This window comes from Callithrix jacchus, chromosome 19, assembly GCF_049354715.1.
Source record: "Callithrix jacchus isolate 240 chromosome 19, calJac240_pri, whole genome shotgun sequence".
Classification (NCBI taxonomy): Eukaryota; Metazoa; Chordata; class Mammalia; order Primates; family Cebidae; genus Callithrix; species Callithrix jacchus.
In genome coordinates, this window is record NC_133520.1 from 29,375,413 (window position 1) to 29,396,246 (window position 20,834).

The 20,834-nt window shown below is 41.5% G+C and overlaps 1 protein-coding gene across 20 annotated transcripts in view; it reads left to right on the forward strand.

Moving 5' to 3' along the window:
- Positions 1-2,463: 2,463 nt before the first annotated feature.
- Positions 2,464-20,834, forward strand: part of PPP1R12B (protein phosphatase 1 regulatory subunit 12B) — a 246,914-nt gene continuing 228,543 nt past the window's right edge. For 18 of the 20 annotated variants that reach the window (XR_013529810.1, XR_013529809.1, XR_013529812.1 and 15 more), the window contains exon 1: positions 2,464-2,901. Coding sequence is in view for 10 of the 20 variants with exons in the window: in XM_008985428.4 (XP_008983676.3) it covers positions 2,611-2,901 (291 nt within the window). In the remaining 10 variants the exon portion in view is untranslated. Of the gene's footprint in view, positions 2,902-19,952; positions 20,054-20,834 lie in introns of all 20 variants that reach the window. The other 2 variants (XM_035281039.3, XM_078356848.1) reach the window with 1 other exon arrangement.

Here is a 20,834-nt window from a genome sequence, read left to right on the forward strand (position 1 = left end):
GGATTACAGGCATAAGCCACCACGTCTGGCCAAAAATTTTTAATTGCAGTAAATAATGAGACATGACAAGTTCTATGGTAACCATGAATAAATACATGTAGTAAGGAAAATGAGGTTACATAATATATACATTATTATACCTTGATTATCTTTGTGTACATTGTTATTCATAGTACACAGATGTGACATGAGGCTTAATTAGTATTTATAATGTATTTAAGAATACCCAACTAAATCATATGGCAGGTAGACACAGTATTATTATTATTATTATTTTATTGATACAGAGTCTCGCTCTTTTGCCACGCTGGAGTGCAGTGGCACAATCTTGTCTCGCTGCAACCTCCACTTCCTGGGTTCACGCGATTTCCCTGCCTCAGCCTCCCAAGTAAGTGGAACTACAAGCATTTGCCACCATGCCCAGCTAATTTTGTTTTCTGTATTTTAGCAGGGATGGATTTTCACCATCTTGGCCAGGATGGTCTTGATCTCCTGACATCATGATCTGCCCACCACAGCCTCCCAAAGTGCTGAGATTACAGGCGTGAGCCACCACGCCCAGCCAACACAATATTATTAAACATAATTTTTACATTTATATGTAACTTTTCATTTGAGGCTTTCAATTTAATAATTAATTGTTTCCTTAATATGTGATTTACACTTCATTTCAGGGGAAATTGGGGAAATTGAGGAACAGGCAAACTTTCACATGACAGAATATAATAAAGTTCCCCTTTACAATACCCCAATCATTTTGCAACATTTTTTAATGAAAAATTTTAAACATACAGAAAAGTTTAAATAATAATTGTATATGTACTCTTTCATTATGGGTAACATATTTAATTATACTATGTTCAGGGCTAGAGCACTGGAGGTTATGGTTATTAAATCAGTCCGACTGGCTGGATGCAGTGGCTCATGCCTATAATCCCAACACTTTGGGAGACTGAGGTGGGTAGATCTCTTGAGCCCAGGAGCTCATGACTATCCTGGGCAACATGGCAAAACTGTCTCTACAAAAAATACAAAAGTTAGCCAGGTGTAGTGGCACAGGCCTATAGTCTCAGCCAGCTACTTGGGGGCTGAGGTGGGAGGATGGCTTGAGCCTGTGAAGTTGAGGCTGCAGTGATCCATGAGCATGCCACTGCCCGCCACCCTGGGTGACAGAGTAAGACCCTGTCTTAAACAAAATAACCAGACAGATATATGTTTTATAACCCAGTCTTGGTGAATATAAAAATGTCCTATTTGCTACCTTAGGAATTTAGTATGTTTGATAGTATCTTTCTCTAGCTTTGAAAAAAATATCATGGGCCAGGTACAGTGGCTTAGGGCTGTAATCCCACCACTTTGAGAGGTTGAGGCAGGAGGATTGCTTGTGTCCAGGAGTTCCAGACCAGCCTGGGCAACATGGTGAGACCCTAACTCTACAAAAAAATTAAAAAATAATGGGTGTGGGGGTGGGCGCCTGTAGTCCTAGCTACTCAGAAGGCTGAGGTGGGAGGATCGATTGAGCTCAGGAGGTTGAGTCTGCAGTGAGCCATGATGTGCCATTGCACTCAGCCTGAGTGAGACTGAGACTATCTCAAAAGAAAATAAATTTAATAAAAATCATGGAAGACAAGACATCTGTCTTGTAGGAATTTAAGATATATGAAAAGATTAGAAGAGGTGGAGGGAGAGATAAGAGAAATTATTTATTGGGATCCAATATGTGCCAAAGATAGTACTAGGCATCCTTGCATGTTTTATTTCATTTGATCCACACGACTACCCTGTGAGATATTATTCTCATTTACACATAAGAAAACTGGCTCAGAGAAGTCAAGTAATTTGTCTACGGCTGTGAATTCAATTTAAATTCAAAGCTTAAGCTCTTTTCACTACTTCTGAATGCATCGTTTTCAAGATCTTTTCTGGGCCTAAAATAAGTGTCCATGCTGACAGTATTTATGGAAAACATGTAATACTGTGTACGTATGCTCCTCCTCCCCACACACATTCACATTTACTGTGATTAATGTTAACAAAACTCTAGAATTAGAACTAGGACATAGATTCCAGTCATTTAGGAACTTAATGTTTAGTTCTCCCCTTCAGGAAATAGGCATAATTACCGCCCCTTTTCCACTCCAAAGGATTGATGAGAAAATTAGGGAGCTAAGATTAGTTACTAGTCGTAACAAGAAAAACTACAACTCCCAAAATGCCCAAAGGAAGAGGCAGATGCCAATCCAGGAGACAGTTCCAGCTTTAGGGCAAAGGTGACCCCGCTGGGTCCGGTGGCTAAAGAGAGAGCCGCCGGTCCTCGCCTCTTTTCTGATGCATCCAGGGATTTGTAGTTCCCTTACCGCCATCAAGTGCCCTTAGGGCAGGCCTCTTTACTACAAGTCCCGTGATGACCCGAGCCCGGGCAGGGCCTGCGTATTGAAGCCTAGGGAGCGTGCGGGCGGTGCTAGTGGCGGGAGGAGTAAAGATGGCGGCGCGTGGGTCTCCGCCCTCTGCTCCCGGCTGAAGCGCTCTGAGGGAGGTGGCAGCGGCAACCCAAGCCTCAGCAGTAATTTAGTGTTGGTAGTTTTGGCAGCAGCTGCCGAAGCCTCAGCAATGGCGGAGCTGGAGCATATAGGAGGGAAACGGGCAGAGTCGGCGCGAATGCGGCGGGCAGAGCAGCTTCGGCGCTGGCGGGGCTCACTGACAGAGCAGGAGCCTGCGGAGCGAAGAGGCACGGGGCGGCAGCCGCTGACCAGGCGCGGGAGCCCCAGGGTCCGCTTCGAAGACGGTGCTGTCTTCCTGGCCGCCTGTTCTAGCGGGGACACCGACGAGGTGAAAAAGCTTCTGGCAAGAGGTGCCGATATCAACACTGTCAACGTGGACGGCTTGACAGCCCTGCACCAGGTAACTCCTTTCTCGGTCTTAGAGGCGTCCAGTCTCCTACGGATGAGCCTTTGACTCTGCGAGCTGTCTCTTGGGGAGTATCAGTGTTGCCGCCGAGTCTTCCTGCACGGACACTACCCTTTTGGGCTAGTCGGTTTCATCTTGGCCAGCTTCCTCCACTAATCAAGTCTTTTTCCGACACCAGGTTCTCTACCTTTAGGAATAGTGTCACCCCGCTGCCTGGTCAGTGTTTGTATTTCCCTCCACCTACTTGTGTTGTCATGGTTACCGATGATCTTGTCCCTGCTTCTATCCCTATAGATTAGTTATCTTCACTTATGTCTGGTTGGCGTGCTTGCACACCGTGTCATTCATAGGCACAGTGTCATCGGTCTGATGCCCTTTCAGAAAATTCTGTTTTGTTGTGTGTCCCCATTATAGAATATCTTAGATCACTTAGAGTAAAGCCTTATACTGGGTAAAGACAATCAGATCTCAAACTACTCTTTGTTTTGTTGATTTGTAGTACTTCAAAACAGTTTGTGTCGCCTCTAAGCTATAGCTCCTAGAACACCCGACCTCGTTGTTACAGGTATCTTAACTTTCTTCTCAGCAGTGCTACCTCCCTGAGAGCGTCCTGTGGAGAACTAAGTTATTGAATTACTTCTGTTTGATACTTATGGAATAGCCTTTCTATTCATTTTTTTCTAAAGTGCTCTATAGAAATCCCATGCCCTATACATAGCTTTACTGTATAGATTGTGGATGATCTGTGTTTGGTAACACCTTTACTTCTATCACCTAATGCAACAGTATTCTCTATCTACTGACTGTCATGACTAAGGACACCCTTTCTCCTCGAATGGAAGTTCATCAGTTATTTTGGTGAGCTGAGAGCCAGACACCCACTCTTAATCTTTCTTATTTTTCTTCTTCTGCCGTCTGTGCAAAGTGGATGTTGGCATGAGAATCCCCTTTTAAATAATAACTTTATCTCAGACCTCTTTCCTAAATATATTTAGTCAGTAGCTTAAAGTTACTTCTCACTGTGTGTGTACATATATATATATGTACATATATATATACATATATATGTACACACACACACACACTTCTGTCTCAGGTAGAAGAAACTTTTTCACCCTATTTTGTATTCATCTTTTTTTCTGCTCAGAATATTTCACCACCTAAGGTAGCAACCAATATTTGTAGAGTGCTTTGCTGTTTGAATTCACATGTTCTTACGAATCTCAGCAGTGATCCTTTGAAGTAGGTGTGGCAGGTAGTGTTGTTATTCTCATTTTACAGATGCGGAAACTGAAGCTCAGGAAAATTATTTGTGCAAAGTTAGAAAGTAAAGAAGTGGTCCACAAGCATGGATTTTTCAGATCTAAATCACCAGAGCTTTATGTCCCACTTAATAAAGAGCTGAATGTAAAATAAGATAAAATCTAAGAGAACCACGTTAAATTTTAAACCTTAAATTTCTGAACTCTTTGGGAAGGTGAATTATTTTCTTTTTATTTTTTGGGATGGAGTCTCACTCTATTTCCCAGGCTGGAGTACAATGGCGCGATCTTGGCTCGCTGCAACCTCTGACTTCCTGGTTCAAGCGATTCTCCTGCCTCAGCTTCCCGAGTAGCTGGGATTACAGGCACCTGCCACCACTCCCGGCTAATTTTTGTTATTTTATTAGAAAGAGGGTTTTACCATGTTAGCTAGGCTGGTCTTGAACTCTTGACCCCAGGCGATCCGCCCACCTTGGCCTCCCAAAGTGCTGAGATTACAGGCGTGAGCCACTGCACCAGCTGAATTCTTATTTTTCAGATGTATTTGGAATATAAAGGCGATCGAGATCTGGATTCCGGAAGAAATCATTTCATGGGTTTATAGAGGATAAAGAAATACAATCCAGCTTTCTAGTCCATGTGTTCCTTTTTTGAATCACTCTTCTATCAAAGCATGGTTTTCTTAGTGTAACTCTCTAGCCTTGTTTCTTTTAAGGTAACGCTGCTAGTTGGTTGAGTTTGGTTCTTACCATGCACATTTTAACATCACTGTGAGAAAAGCACCTTCTTTGAGAGCACTCATGGTAGATCTCCCTTCCATACCAGGTAACCATTTTTCTGAGACCTTCTTTCAAGACTAACCTCCTTGGTTCCTTTCTTTCTCTCTTACTATCACCCCAGGTCATGAAGCGCAACATCTCTCAATTATATACTCTTCACATTCAGTAATATTTTAATTAATTTATTTATTTTTGAGATGAAGTCTTACTCTGTCCCCCAGGCTGAAGTGCAGTGGTGTGATCTCAGCTCACTGCAACCTCCACTTCCCAGGTTCAAGTGATTCTCCTGCCTCAGGCTCCTGAGTAGCTGGGATTGCAGGTGTGTGCTACCACAACCAGCTAATTTTTGTATTCTTAATAGAGACGGGGTTTCACCTTGTTAACCAGGCTCTGACCAACTCCTGAACTCAGGTGATCCTAACCTCAGGTGATCCTGACCTCAGGTGATCTGCCCACCTTGGCCTCCCAAAGTGCTGGGATTACAAGTGTGAGCCACCGTGCCTGGCCTAATAATTTCTTGAAATAAAAGAAGAAGGGGATGACAGCTATGGATTTTTCTTTTAGCATCTGTAAACACAATATAAGCATTCGTTTCCACTTATAGGGCTGACAAGGAGTTGAATTGAACAGGTATACTCAGGCCGAGACAAAGTCAGCTAAAAGTTAAGCTGCTTAAAGATTTAAGATCTTCTGTTGAGAATCTATATCTTTGAATCAAGACAATGGGCCTTTATTGGTTTCAAAACATTGCAAGCCAGTTTCCGAAGTGTTACAATATGTTTCTCCATGACTTTGGGAAGTTTTTTTGGTTTTGTTTGTTTTCTTTTGTTTTGGTTGTGAGTCAGAGTCTCACTGTCTTCCAGGCTGGAGTACGGTTGTATAATCTCTATAATCTCGGCTCACAGCAACCTCCATTTCCCAAGTTTAAGCGCTGAGGCGTGCCTCAGCCTCCCAAATAGCTGGGACTACAGGTGCCCACCACCATGCCAGCTGTTTTGTATTTTCAGTAGAGATGAGGTTTTGCCATGTTGGCCAGGCTGGTCTCAAACTCCCGGCCTCAAAAGATTTGCCTGCCTCGGCCTCCCGAAGTGCTGGGATTACAGGCATGAGCCACCGTGCCTGGCCGACCTATTTTCAAATGTGAGACTGGAGCTGTCAGTAGCTGAACCACCTACTCTACAACCGATTCACCTTCTGTGAAATGGAGAGTGAGTGGTACAATTATCTGAATTATTATTTAAAATGTCCATCTGTTATACAAGCATGATATAAATTATCTGGATAATTGCTTCTTTTCTCTCTTTTGTCCATGGCCACTTGACCAACTGTGGATTATTGTCTTGGCTTGTTAGAAGAAGCCCCCAGATAATACTGGGGGACAATTTTTCTTCTCCTTCTACAGCGACACAGTAGATAATTTGCATTGCAGCTTGTGGTGCCTTGATGTTTCTTTTGACTTAGAGACTTTTCTTGGCAGCTTTTGATGAGACCACGAGGTGCCTGAGTCAAAGATAACAAGCTCCGGGGAGCCTATTAATAATACTTGAATTAGACTGGGATAAGAAGTATCTCAAAGGTTAGACCAACTCTGGTAAAATCCTTGGAAACTGATGCAGGCTAAATTTCAATGACTAAATTAAGAATTGGTGTGTATGCATGTGGTGTCCTAGAGTCCTTAATGAACAAGGTATTAATCTGATTGTAGAACCCTTGAAAGCATGTATTTGCTCACAAAGGAATTTCTGTTTCATTTGCGTATACACATTGTAAGGCCAGGAATATTTGTTAATAATACTATGTGGTCTAGTACTTTAAAACTTATTTATTTATTAAGTTTGACTATTAGCACCTATATTGGTAACCTTAGCTTTATAATCTTAGGTACTCTAGGCCTAGATACATGTGCTTAAAAACTATATCTACCAAATTATTGCTGTTGTAAGAGGCAAGTGCTTGCTTTCAGAAAAGAGATTTTTCTTTCTTTCTTCCTTTTTTTTTTTTTTGAGACAGAGTCTCGCTCTATCGCCAGGCTGGAGTGCAGTGGCCAGTCTCGGCTCACTGCAACCTCTGCCTCCTGGGTTCAAGCAATTCTCCTGCCTCAGCCTCCCAAGTAGCTGGGACTACAGGTGCACACCACTGTGCCCAGCTAATTTTTGTATTTTAGTAAAGACGGGGTTTTACCTATGTTGACCAGGATGGTCTCAATCTCTTGACCTCATGATCTGCCTGCGTCGCTCTCCCAAATTGCTGGGATTACAGGTGTGAGCCACCGTGCCCAGCCAGAAAAGGGATTTTTCTAGGATTCATTAAAATGAATGCTTACTTATTATGTTGACTCTTAAATCTGTCCTGAGTATGGTAAGGGATACTGGATGTCACTCACCATAGGTCTTGTCTCTTAGTGCAGTCTAATCAGTCTTCATCTGGAGGGCTACCAAGGAGATTAGAATAATTCCATGCTTGATTCAGAAATTCAGAGTGGTGGCCAGGCATGCTGGCTCACACCTGTAATCCCAGCACTTTGGGAGGCTAAGGTAGGTGGATCACAAGTTCAAGAGTTCAAGACCAGTCTGGCCAACATAGTGAAATCTCGTCTCTTCTAAAAACAGAAAAATTAGCTGGGCATGGTGGCATGAGCCTGTAGTCCCAGCTACTCGGAGAGGCTGAGGCAGGAGAATCCCAGTGGAGGTTGCAGTGAGCTGAGATCATACCATTGCACTCCAGTCTGGGCAACAGAGCAAGACTCCATCTCAAAAAAATTTAAAAAAGGAAGAAATTCAGACTGGCTTTATAATGTGCAGGGTCCAAATTTGGAACCTCAGGGTCACCCCAGACTAGAATTCAACTTGTAGCTGAATAAGCCTTTGTCATTCTAGAGTCGCCTCAGTCTGGCCCTGTAGCCTCAGGGAGGCTGAAATCACATATTTCTCAGGAAGAGAGATGGATATAGGGACAAGTATGGGGAGGAGGATAGGCTGAGCAATTTATATTCAGATTGAGACAGAAGATGACCAGGATGACTAAGTGTTCAGTTCAATATAAAATAGTATATTTTGTGTGCTAACTTACATGGTAAAATAAAGCTTGTGCTTTTAAACTTTTCTCTTGTATTCTGAATTTATTACTCATTCCTCTCGTAGTTCCATCTGTGAAGTTACTTTTGCCTTACCCTGAGTATTGATGAATTCTGCGTAGTATCAGGACCCATGGTGACATAGGATTTAGAAAATCCTGTTTGCTCTTTTATTACTGTTCATCTGGAATAGTCATCTATCCGGAGTCATTTTAGTAGCTTACATCTTCAAATTGCTTAATATGTTGTATCAGACCACGTTGGACCTCAAAGCCATATTAGGAAATTCAGCTTTTTGTGTGTTCTTTTTGAAAGTATAGATAAAAATGACTTTCATTTGTCCCATCAAATTTGTTTCCCCTTCTTCTCCTCCTCCTCCTCCTCCTCCTCCTCCTTCTTCTTTCTTCTTTCTTCTTTCTTCTTCTTCCTTTTTTTTTTTTTGGTGTTAGGGTCTCTCTCTGTATTGCCCAGACCGGAGTGTGGTGGTGTGACCATTGATCACTGCAGCCTCAACCTCTCAGGCTCAAGTGGTCCTCCCACCTCAGCCTCCATAGTAAATGGGACTACAGGCACACCCCAACACTTTGGGAGGCTGAGATGAGTGGATCACCTGAGGTCAGTAGTTTGAGACCAGCCTGCCCAACATGGTGACATCCCATCTCTATTAAAAAAAAAAAAAAAAAAAAAAGAGGGAGGCAAGAGAGCAGAATCAGAATAGGAGATATGATGAAGGAAGCAAGAGATTGGCAGGATTCCAGGAAGGGCCTGTGAGCCAAGGAATGCAGGTGGACCCTAGAAGCTGAAAAAGGCAAGGAAGTAGGTTCTTCTCTCAGATCCTCCACATAAGGAACCAGGCCTGCCAGCAATTTGACAACTCAGCCCAATGAGAATCAGACTTTTTTTTTTTTTTTTTTTTGAGACTGAATTTTGCTCTTGATACCCAGGCCAGAGTGTAGTGGTATGATCTTGGTTCACCACAACCTGTGTCTCCCGGGGTTCAAGTGATTCTCCTGTCTCAGCCTCCTGAGTAGTTGGGATTACAGGCACCTGCCACCACAATCAGTTAATTTTTGTATTTTTGGTAGAGATGGGGTTTCGCCTTGTTGGCCAGGCTGGCCTCAAACTCCTGACCTCAGGTGATCCACCTGCCTTGCCCTCCCAAAGTGCTGGGTTTACAGGCGTGAGCCACTGTGCCAGGCCCTGATTTCAGGCTTCTGACCTCCAGAATGCTATGATAATAAATTTGTATTGTTTTAAGCAACTAAGTTTATGGTATTTTATTACAGCAGCAATAGGAAACTAACACAGAGAAGAACCGAAAAACTGTGATATTGAGGTATTTCAAGGAATGGATGGTAAATGGTGTAAAAGGAAATTGAGGAGAAGGCCTGTAAAAAGACTGTTTGATCTGATCATTTAAACTTTGAAAGAGCAATTTCAGTAGAGATATTTTTAGAGACTTCTGTGGAGGTTATATGCAGGGTTTTTTTTGTATTAAGGATAACTTTTCTGTTGACTTTTGGGAGAAAAAAATATAGATTTTCCATCAGTATGATTGTAATTTAAATGTCAACAATATATGACAAGACACTTTAAAAGCTGATTTCTGGCTAGTTCAAGTGGTGTCATTATTCATGAGTTAAGAATATTTTAGGATATTAAACCTGACAGTAGGGGCAAGAAGGTTATGTCCCTATTAGTGATGCTGATTCTCTAGTTTAAGTTATTTTACTTCTCAGTCTAGTTTGGCCTATTTCCCACTCACTAGCACTTTCACTGGAAGGCAGCCTTGGGAGAATAGTGATAGGGAGGTTAGTACCAATAAAGAGATGAGTGTCTACTGTGTATCTGATTCTGTGCTTTTTGTTGCTTTTTCTTAGCAGTAGATACACTTTAGAAACTAAATTGAATTTTGGGAATGGTCTCCAGAATAGTTGGTTACTATTATCACTTATAATAGGAAGTTGGCTACATAGCGATTTTCTGTTCCAGCATTCTGGCTCTTGAGGGGTGTCAGGGGAATACTATGTTTATCAATATTTGAGACTGTTTTATGCTTATGGATGAGAATTACATTGATATCTTCTCTAAGATGGTGAAAGAAGGAGGTTTGGGATGTCTAATAACTCTTTAATGGTTCAACATAGTAATAATAAATCCAGATTAAGATCTTGGCCCAGAATGTTATATAGGACAAGGATCAAATCCTCATTTGGATTGCTAATTGAATGCTTGCCCAATTAGTTGATGTTGTTGTTTTTGTCTTCGAATATGTTAGGGTTTTTCCTGCTTTTGAAGTGTAATTTTAAAGAATTGTTTCTTAAACTATTGATCTTAGATTGTAAACAGTTTGAGTAAATTTGGGGGGCTTAAAGTTTTATCAGGCATACAGAGTGTGTTTGTTTCATGATGTGATTCAGTTGAAAAACTGAAGTTTTGGGCAGGTGCGGTGGCTCACACCTGTAATCCCAGCACTTTGAGAGGCCAAGCCGGGCAGATCATGAGGTCAGGAGATCGAGACCATCCTGGCTAACATGGTGAATCCCTGTCTCTACTAAACATACAAAAAATTAGCCGGGTATGGTGGCATGCGCCTGTAGTCTCAGCTACTCGGGAGGCTGAGGCAGGAGAATCGCTTGAACCCCAAAGGCAGAGGTTACAGTAAGCCAAGATCATGCCACAGCATGCCAGCCTGGGTAACAGAGCAAGACTCCATCTCAAAAAAAAAAAAAAGGAAGGAAAACTGAGGCTTTAGTTTTCAGTATTGGAAATTGACTTGCATGTGGTTTTTAATGAAATACTCTACTTCATTGTAGTTATGGAAAAGGTTTATATAAAAATTTAGAAATGATTTTATGTTTAGTATGCTTAAATGTTATAACACAGTGATAATCTGTTAGAATATTAATCTAATGCAAATTTGGGGAAGTATTTTATGGGGCCATGCTCTAAATATTCATTATATATCTGGCATGAACTCTGGCTTTTCTATATGAATTATTGGTCTAGTGACCCTTTTTAAAAAAAAAAAAAACCTTTTTATTATGGAATATTTAAAAATAGAAGATAAAAAAGTAGAGAATGATATAATGAATTCTCAAAAGTAATCAACTTATGGCCAATCTCGTTTCATTTATAGAAACTCATCTAGAGTATACTGGATTATTTTATAGCCAATCCTAGATATCACATAATTTTTTTTTCTTGAGACAGAGTCTCACTCTGTTGCCCAGGCTGGAGTACAGTGGCATGATCTTGGCTCACTGCAACCTCCGCCTCCCAGGTTGAGGTGATTCTCCTGCCTCAGCCTTCTGAGTAGCTGGGATTAAAGGCATGCACCACCCTGCTAATTTTTTGCGTGTGTGTATTTTTAGTACAGACAGGATTTCACCATGTTGATCAGACTAGTCTCAAACTCCTGACCTCATGATCTGCCTGCCTCGGCCTTCCAAAGTGCTGGGATTATAGGCATGAGCCGCCATGCACGACGCCCCCCCACCCCCCACTTCCTTTTTTTTTTTTTTTTAGACAGTTTGGCTGTTGTTGGCTAGGCTGGAGTGCAATGGCATGATCTCAGCCCACTGCAACCTCTGCCTCCCCGTGTGTCTTAGTCTCCCAAATAGCTGAGATGTGCCACCATGCCCTGCTAATTTTGTATTTTTAGTAGAAACAGGGTTTCACATTTTGGCCAGGCTGCTCTCGAAGTCCTGACCTCAGGTGATCCACCCACCTCAGCCTCCCAAAGTGTTGGGATTACAAGCATGAGCCACTGTGCCCAGCTTATGTTTTATTTGTGAATATTTCAATGTATATCTCTAAAAGGTAGAAATTTAAATAAAAACACTCAGCTGGCCGGGCATGGTGGTTCACGCCTGTAATGCCAACACTTTGAGGGGCCTGATGGGTGGATAACCTGAGGTCATGAGTTCGAGACCAGCTTGGCCAACATGGTGAAACCCTGTCTCCACTAAAAATACAAAAAATTAGCCGGGCTTGGTGGTGCATGGCTATAATCCCAGCTACTTGGGAGGCTGAGGCAGGAGAATTGCTTGATCCCGGGAGGCAGAGGTTGCATTGAGCTGAGATTGCACCGCTGGACTCCAGCCTGGGCAACAGACCGAGACTCCATCTCAAAAAAAGAAAAAAAGAAAATAATAATTCACAGTTTTGCTAGGTGTGGTGGCACGTGCCTGTAGTACTAGCTACTTGGGAGGCTGAGGCTGGAGGATTGCTTGAGTCCAGGAGTTCTGGGCTGTAGTGTGCTATGCAGGTGACCACACTAAGTTCTGCATCAATATGGTGACCTCCTGGGAGCGGGGGCCCACCAGGTTGCCTAAGGAGGGGTGAACCAGCCCAGGTCGGAAACGGAGCAGGTCAAAACTCCCGTGCTGATCAGTAGTGGGATCGTGCCTGTGAATAGCCACTGCACTCCAGCCTGGGCAACATCACAAGACCCTGTCTCTTTTAAAAAAAAATTATAATAATTCACAATTTTATTAGTATATCTAGAAGTCAAAATCTTGTTCCTTAAAATTATATTTTAGTAGTGTTTAAATTTCCCTGATTGTTCACAGGTGTGTGCGTGTTTTAACAGTTGGTTTATTCAAGTCATGATTCAAATAAGGTCTGTTTTGATTGATAGGTATTTTAATCTTTGGTTTCCTCCTCATTTTCTCCTCTTACCTTATTTGTTGAAAAACTGGATTGTTTGTACTTTAGAATTTCTCTACAACCTAGACTTTTCTGACTGCTTGCTTGTGGTATTAATATGTTCTTTTGTCCCATGCCTTTTCCATAAACTGGTGATTAGAGATTAGATCTGAATCAGGTTCAGGCCGGGCGCGGTGGCTCATGCCTATAATTGCAGCACTTTGGGAGGCCGAGGCAGGTGGATCACAAGGTCAAGAGATTGAGGCCATCTTGGTCAACATGGTGAAACCCCGTCTCTACTAAAAATACAAAAATTAGCTAGGCATGGTGGCGTACGCCTGTAGTCCCAGCTACTCAGGAGGCTGAGGCAGGAGAATTGCTTGAACCCAGGAGGCGGAGGTTGTGGTGAGCTAAGATCACGCCATTGCACTCCAGCCTGGCTAACAAGAGCGAAACTCGGTCTCAAAAAAAAAAAGCGATCTGAATCAGGTTCAAATTTTTTGGTAAAAGTACATCATAGGTTGTGGCATGTACTTCCATGAAGAGGCAAATAATGTCAGGTTATCTCTCTCTTTGTGATTTAGTGGCCATTAAGGGCCTGCAAAAATTTTGAACTTTCAAGCCAGTCTTGACTAGACCTGAATTCTATTAATTAGTTAATAATTCAAATTATCATCACATCCCAAGAAGCTCCTTGCGTTGAGCTTCTAGTTGGTTTAACAGTGATCAGCTTAAAAAATTTAAATTGGCCCGGCACAGTGGTTTACACCTTTAATCTCAGCACTTTGTGGGGGCTCAAGTGGGTGGATCAGCTGTTCGAGACCAGTCTGGCCAACATGGTGAAACCCTGTCTCTACTAAAAATACAAAAATTAGCTGGGCTTGGTGGCAGGCACCTGTAACACCAGCTACTTGAGAAGCAGGAGAATTGTTTGGACCCGGGAGGTGGAGGTTCCAGTGAGCTGAGAGTGCGCCATTGCACTGCAGCCTGGACAAGAGTGAAACTCTGCCTCAAAAAATAAATAAAAATAAATGGTGAATAAAATGGTTAACATAGGTTGAGTGTATTGACTGTTGCAAGGCTTGACAAGGTGCCCAATGTTTAAATTCGTAATACCCTCCATATGTAAATATTTTCAGTGCTTGGCAATGGAGTAAACACTTTCTCTACTGTCATTTCATATCTTTACTATTAACTCTTAACTGAAGTTACCTGTATTAGTCTGTTTTTGTTGCTATAAAGGAATACCCGAGTCTGGATAATTTATAAAGAAAAGAGGTTTAATTGGCTCACAGTTTCTGCAGGCTATACAGGAGGCGTGATGCCAGCATCTGCTCCTGGCGAGGGCCTGGGGAAGCTTACAATCATTGCAAAAGGCAAAGGGGGAGCAGGTGCATCACATAGTGAAAGCAGGAGAAATAGAGAGAGGTGGGATGTACCATACTCTAAACAATCAGCTCTCATGTGAATTATTAGAGCAAGAACCTCTCATTGCCATGGAGAGGACACCAAGCCATTCATGAGGGATCTGCCCCTATAACCCAAACATTTCCCACCAGGCTGCATTCTCAACATTGGGGACACATTTCAGCATGAAATTTGGAGGGGAAAAATATCCAAACCATATCATTGCCCGTATTTTGAAGTATTTTTCAGAATTCCGGTTCAGTAATATGGTTTCTTGTTCCCTAAGACAACTGCCAGCCCTTGAGGTCCCTTATGAAAGAAAACTTCAAAGGGAAGGCTCCAAAGAAAACCAAAGAAATAGAAAGTAACATGGCGGTGTAAGGAGAATAGAGACCTGCTTTATAAGGGAAAAGATAGGAAGAGTGTCCATTCTAGCTACATTAGTTTTGGGTAGTCCACTGTGGAAAAATGAGGTGCTTGTCTTAGAAAATGGAAGTGACGTTAGGGCATTCATATGGAGATTTGGGTTGGATGGCTTTTGTTGTGCTCTTTGAGGCCTAAGAGAAGTTAGCCCTTCCAATTGAATGTGAATTTCACAGTGGGATGTCTGGTTTTATGAACTGTTTTATTTATATGTGGGCCTTTCAGGGGAGGCACGTTACTTTTTTTCCTGCTACTTGGCAACATTTTTGCCAGGTATCTTTTTTTAGTTAGTGATTTTTATTTTTTAGAAGTTGGTTGGCCTAGCTATGAAATGTGACTTTAAAATGCTAAAACGGATTGTGTTTGGGTCCTGTGGATGTAGCGTCACTGTTTTGTAATTATACTTCTTGTACTGATTTTCCTCCCCATGTCTAAATTGTTCCTCATTGACAGTAAATAGCATGAAAAATGAGGTCAAAAGAATAACTCACCTCATTGTAAATCACTAGGGTAATGGAAAGTAATTTTGAAGGATGATCAAGCTGCCCTCCATCTGCTGAGAATCATTTCACCTGCTGGAGAGTTCCTATAGCACAAGGACTCTAGTGAGGAGCCCCATTTATTCATACTTCACAATTGCCATAGAGGGCTAGTATTAGGAGAATTTGACTTCTGGAAATCTAAGTGCTTAATAGGTATTTTTTTAAAGCAGGTAACATATTTATGACTGGCACCAGTTTTCAGTTTAGAGTGGAGACTGTTTGCCTTGCTTCAGCTCTGTATGTGCTATAGCCAGTCCATGACAGGATCATCAAGGCTCAAGGTTGTTTTTTTTTTTTTAAATAAGAAAATCACTTTGAAAAATTATGAATTTAATTTTTCTGCTATTACCTAAATTATTGCAAGAAGGTTATCTTCCTTTTTCTTAAGAGAAATGTTCTTTCTGTCCCATCTCTATAATGCACTTCTGTAGTTTGAATGTCTTATTTATTTAATTTTGAGACAGAGCTTCCCTCTGTCACCCAGGCTGGAGTGCAATGGCTCCACCTCAGCTCACTGCAACCTCTGCCTCCTGGGCTCAGGTGATTCTCATGCCTCAGACTCCTGAGTAGCTAGGATTACGGGGGTGTGCCACCATGACTGACTAATTTTTGTATTTTTAGTAGAGACAGGGTTTACCATGTTGGTCAGGCTGGTCTCCTGGCCTCAAGTGATCCACTCATCTTGGCCTCCCAAAGTGCTGGGATTGCAGGCATGAGCCACCGTGCCTGGCCTGTAGTTTGAATCTTTTAACAGTCAGACGGTCTCTTATTAATTTGGGGGGCACATTTGTATTGAGCACTTCCTGGATACCAGATACTGTAATATACTGGGATACAGAGATGGCATACAACTGTGCTTTGCTCTCAGGCATCCCACAGTTGCTGACAAACTCATCAATTTAAAGATATATTCTGGTCTATATTCTCATACTTCATGGTGATTCTATTTCTTATTAATCTGTTCATAGTAAAAGTGGAGAAAAGGGTATTGATCATTATCTTCACATTTACCTTCATATATTTTAAGATCATCAAGACCTCGAACTTTTTTCCTCAAGTGATCTGCCTGCCTTGGCCTCCCAAAGTGCTGGGATTACAGGTATGAGCCACTGTACCTGGCCCATTTTATTAATACAAATGAGAAGTATGAGGCCTAGAAAAAAGCTGAAGGAATACCTTAAACATGTTACAGAAATAAAATATAATGCAGTGTTCTGAGGCTGGGCATGGTGGCTCATGCCTGTAGTCCCAGCACTTTGGGAGACTGAGGCGGGTGGATCACGAGGTCAGAAGTTCAAAACCAGCCTGGCCAAGATGGTGAAACCTAGTCTCTACTAAAAGTACAAAAATTAGCTGGGCCTGGTGGCAGGTGCCTGTAATCCCAGTGACTCAGGAGGCTGAGGTAGAGAATTGCTTAAACCCAGGAGGCAGAGGTTGCAGTGAGCTGAGATCATGCAACTTCACTCCAGCCTGGGTGACAGTGAGACTCCATCTCAAAAAAGAAAGAAAAGAAAAGAGAAAGGTTCTATTTATCAAATTTCTGCTTTGAGGTTTTTTCTATCTATGAAAATGTAGTTATTGGCCAATTATTAGTACTTTGAGAAGAGGCACAATGTGCTCTAAATTCTTTTGAAGAACTTTTGAAGAAGGATAATGCCATATAGTTGTATTTCTCTTTCAAAAATTTACAAGTAATAGAAACATCGGGGGTAACTATTCATGTTCCAAGAGAATTAATCTATTGCTTCTATTAAGAATAGGTTTTACATTTGACTTATTCATCTCTATATCTACTACTAAGCAATATGATAACATTACCGGGCCTTGCTCTTGTCACCCTGTGAGAGTGCAGTGGCGCAATCATGGCTCACTACTACCTTGACTTCTATTCCTCCCACTTCATTTTTGGATTTTTTATAGAGATGAGGTCTCACTGTGTTGCCCAGTGGGACAGTGCCCAGTGGAACTCTTGGGCTCAAGCAGTCCTTCCATCTCACCCTCCCAAAGTGCTAGGATTACAGGCACGAGCCACCGCGCCTGGCCAGCAAAATTCTTTAAAACAAAAAACAATTACTACAGATACCACCCTAACAGTTAAGTTTTTTTCTTTGTTCTTCTTTAGGCTATCTTAGTTTTTGCAAATATTTTAACATAGTTGAATTCACGGTGTGTTACAATTATCCTAAGTACTGTGTCCAAGTGTAGTGGCTCATGCTTGTAATTTCAGCACCTTGGGATGCCAAAGTGGGTGGATCACTTTGAGGCCAGGAGTTTGAGACCCGCCTGGGCATTTTTAGACATAGGGAAATCTTTTGTCTGAAAAAAAGTCAAGCGTGGTCTCCCGTAGTTGTGGCTACTCAGGAGGCTGAGGCAGGAGGATTCCTTGTGCCCAGGTGGTTGGCCAAGATTGCACCACTGCATCCCAGACTGGGTATCAGAGTGAGACTGTCTCTAAAAAAGAAAGAAAAATACTGTTTACTGAGTGCACTTTATACCAAGTGTTGCTATGCATTTTGCTTTTTAAACATTATCTTTACATCAACAGCTCTACCAAATAGGTGGTTTATTCCATTTATTGATCAGAAAGAAGAATCAGAGAAGGTAATTTGTCCTAACCTAGAGCTTACAGGTCACGCTGATATTTAAACTCAGATCTGTCTGACTCAGAAGCTTTTAGTCTTCTACCTAGGTTGTGCTTGTTTTCTGAAATCCTGGCTCACCAGCACTTTGGGAGGCTGAGACAGATAGATTGCTTGATCGCAGGAGTTCAAGACTAGCTTGGGCAACATAGCAAAACCCTATCTCTACAAAAAAATACAAAAATTACCTGGGCACGGTAGCATATCTCTGTAGTCCCAGCTACTCAGGAGGCTGAGGCCAAAGGATCACCTGAGCCTGGGAGTTTGGGGCTGCAGTGAATTGTGATTGTACTACACTCCAGCCTGGGTGACAAAGTAAGACCCTGTCTCAACAAAACAAAACAAAACAAAACACTTCTTAGAGACATAGTTCTATAGAGGTAGGTTTCTTTTAGCATTCCATTGCTAATGAGATTTTTATGTTATCAGAATTCTGTATCTGCTCAGTATGAAATAATACCTAAAGCATTGCTTTCCTACCTCCTTCATGTCATAGTGTACACAGAAAATGACATTTGTATAACATCCCTGGTAAATTAGAGGATATTTGTGAATTTGATATAAAAATTCATTGTCGCTGGGTGTGGTGGCTCATGGCTGTAATCCTAGCACTTTGGGAGACTGAGGCGGCAGATCACTTGAGGTCAGGAGTCTGAGACCAGCCTGGACAACATGGCAAAACTCCGTCTCTACTAAAAACACAATTAGCCAACATGGTGGCACATACCTGTAATCTCAGCTATTCGGGGGGCTGTGACAGGAGAATTGCTTGAACCGGGAGGCGGAAGTTACAGTCAGCCGAGAACACAGCACTACACTCCAGCCTGGCTAAGAGAGCGAAACTCCGTCTAAAAAAAAAAATCCATCCTGTTTTCTTAATACAGTCATGATAAGAAAATGCATTAAAAATCAGACATCGAGGAATAGAATAAAAATATCTGAATAATAGATTAAGAAATAACAATCAAGAAACTACAAAATTAGGTTTGTTTATTTTTTTGAGACAGAGTCTCACTCTGTCACAAGGCTGGAATGCAGTGGCGTGATCTTGGCTCACTGCAGCCTCTGCCTCCCGGGTTCAAGCTATTCTTCTGCCTCAGCCTCCTGAGTAGCTGGGACTACAGGTGTGTGCCACCACATCTGGCTAATTTTTTGTATGTTTAGGAGAGATGGGGTTTCACCGTGTTAGCCAGGATGATCTCAATCTCCTGACCTCATGCCTTGCCCACCTTGCCCTACCAAAGTGCTGGGATTATAGGCGTGAACCTCCAGACCTGGCCTCAAAATTGTTTTATTTAAGAACACCTAATAATACCAGATGTATTTATTAGTAATGATGATGTTGATGATTATAATACTATTCATGACAACCATACATATAGAAATTGTGGAGAGATTAGAGCAAATTAAATAGAAAACATTTTTTACATATGTGTGCAAAACGTAGAACCTCACTGATGTTAAACAATGTAGACTAAAATAAAAATATAGACTAAAATGATTCAACAGAAAGATCAAGAGAAGGAGCTATTTCATGGAGTCAGTGTACTGTGCCATATGCATAGTTTTTATATACCAAAACTATGGTACGTAAGTGGTTCCATATAGTAGAGTTACGTGCATAGTTTTCTGTACCAAAAGTATAATTAGAAAGTTTATGTAGAGAACCATATGAATTAAATATAACTTTACCCATCTTGATTTTTAGTTGGTTGCAAAACATTTTTAATACAATACAGAATTTCATTCAGACGATCTTTACATTACACTTATAAGCCATTTTAGAACAATAAATGATTGGGAAGATCTGATATAAAGCCCTTATTGATAGTAAGCATTTAGTAAATATTGACTATTATTATGTTGAGTTAGTAAAACAAAGTGGTTAAGATTATGAGCTTTAGAATCAGATATACTTACTTTCTAATCCTGGTTTTGCTACTTACATAAGCTTTATGTAAGCTGTCTGTGCACAGTGCCTTATTCTTAGTAGGCATTTAGGTGATTTTCTTTTAAACTAAGATGAAGATAAAAATCTTTGATGAGTCTTACTGTGACATACCAGACACTGTATGATCTGATCCCCCCTTAGCTCTCAGAACTTGTCTTTCCCTTGTTCAACCCATTCCAGTCACATTAGCGTCCTCCGTGTTTCTCAAAAACTCTAGTTGCTAGGAATAGATGCTTAAGGGTCTCGCATCTTTTTTTCCTTCTGCCTGGAATGCTATTCCATCAGATACACACATGGCTTGCTTTTTTACTTTCTACAGGTCTTTACTCAAATGTCACCTTTGCAGTGAAGCACTTCCTGGCCATCGTATCTAAAAATTTCAGATGAACTTTCCTCACCTTCTCATTTTTAAAAATTGAGGTAAATTTTACATATAGTAAAATGCATAGAGTTTAAATCTACAGTTTGATGGATTTTGACAATGTATACAACCATGTAACCAATATGGTTTGGATATTTGTCCCACCCAAATCTCATGTTGAGATGTAATCCCCAATGTTGGAGGTGGGGCCTGGCGGGAAGTGTGTAGGTCATAGGGGAGGGTTAGTGAGTGCAGTCTCAGGAGATCTGGTCATTTAAAAGTATGTGGCACCACCCCCGCCAACCTTGTTCCCATTCTCACCCTGTGATGTGCCGGCTCCACTTCACCCTCCACTGTGAGTGAAAGCTCCCTGAGGCCTACTGAGAAGCCAAGCAGAAGTTAGTGTCATGCTTGTACAGCCTGCAGAACTATGAAACAATTACATTTCTTTTCTTTATAAACTAGTCAGCCTCAAGTATTTCTTTATAGCAATTAGTACAAGAATAGCCTAATATAGTAACCATCACCCAAGTCAAGAAATAGGACATTTTTGTCTCCTTTGAAAGTTCCGCCCACACTCCTCCATCCTCCCCCAGGCCACCACTGTTATAATTTCTATCATTCTAGAATTAGTTTTGGCTATTTTTCTTTTTTCAAGAAATATTAACTATTCTTTATTTAATATTGTATATATAGCCATATAAAATGCCTTTCAGTAAGTTAAAAGAACCATTTCATTTTGAGATGGGGCCTTGTTCTGTCACACAGGCTGGAGTGCAATGGCACAATCATGGCTCACTGCAACCTTGAGCTCCTGGGCTCAAGCCATTCTTCCACCTC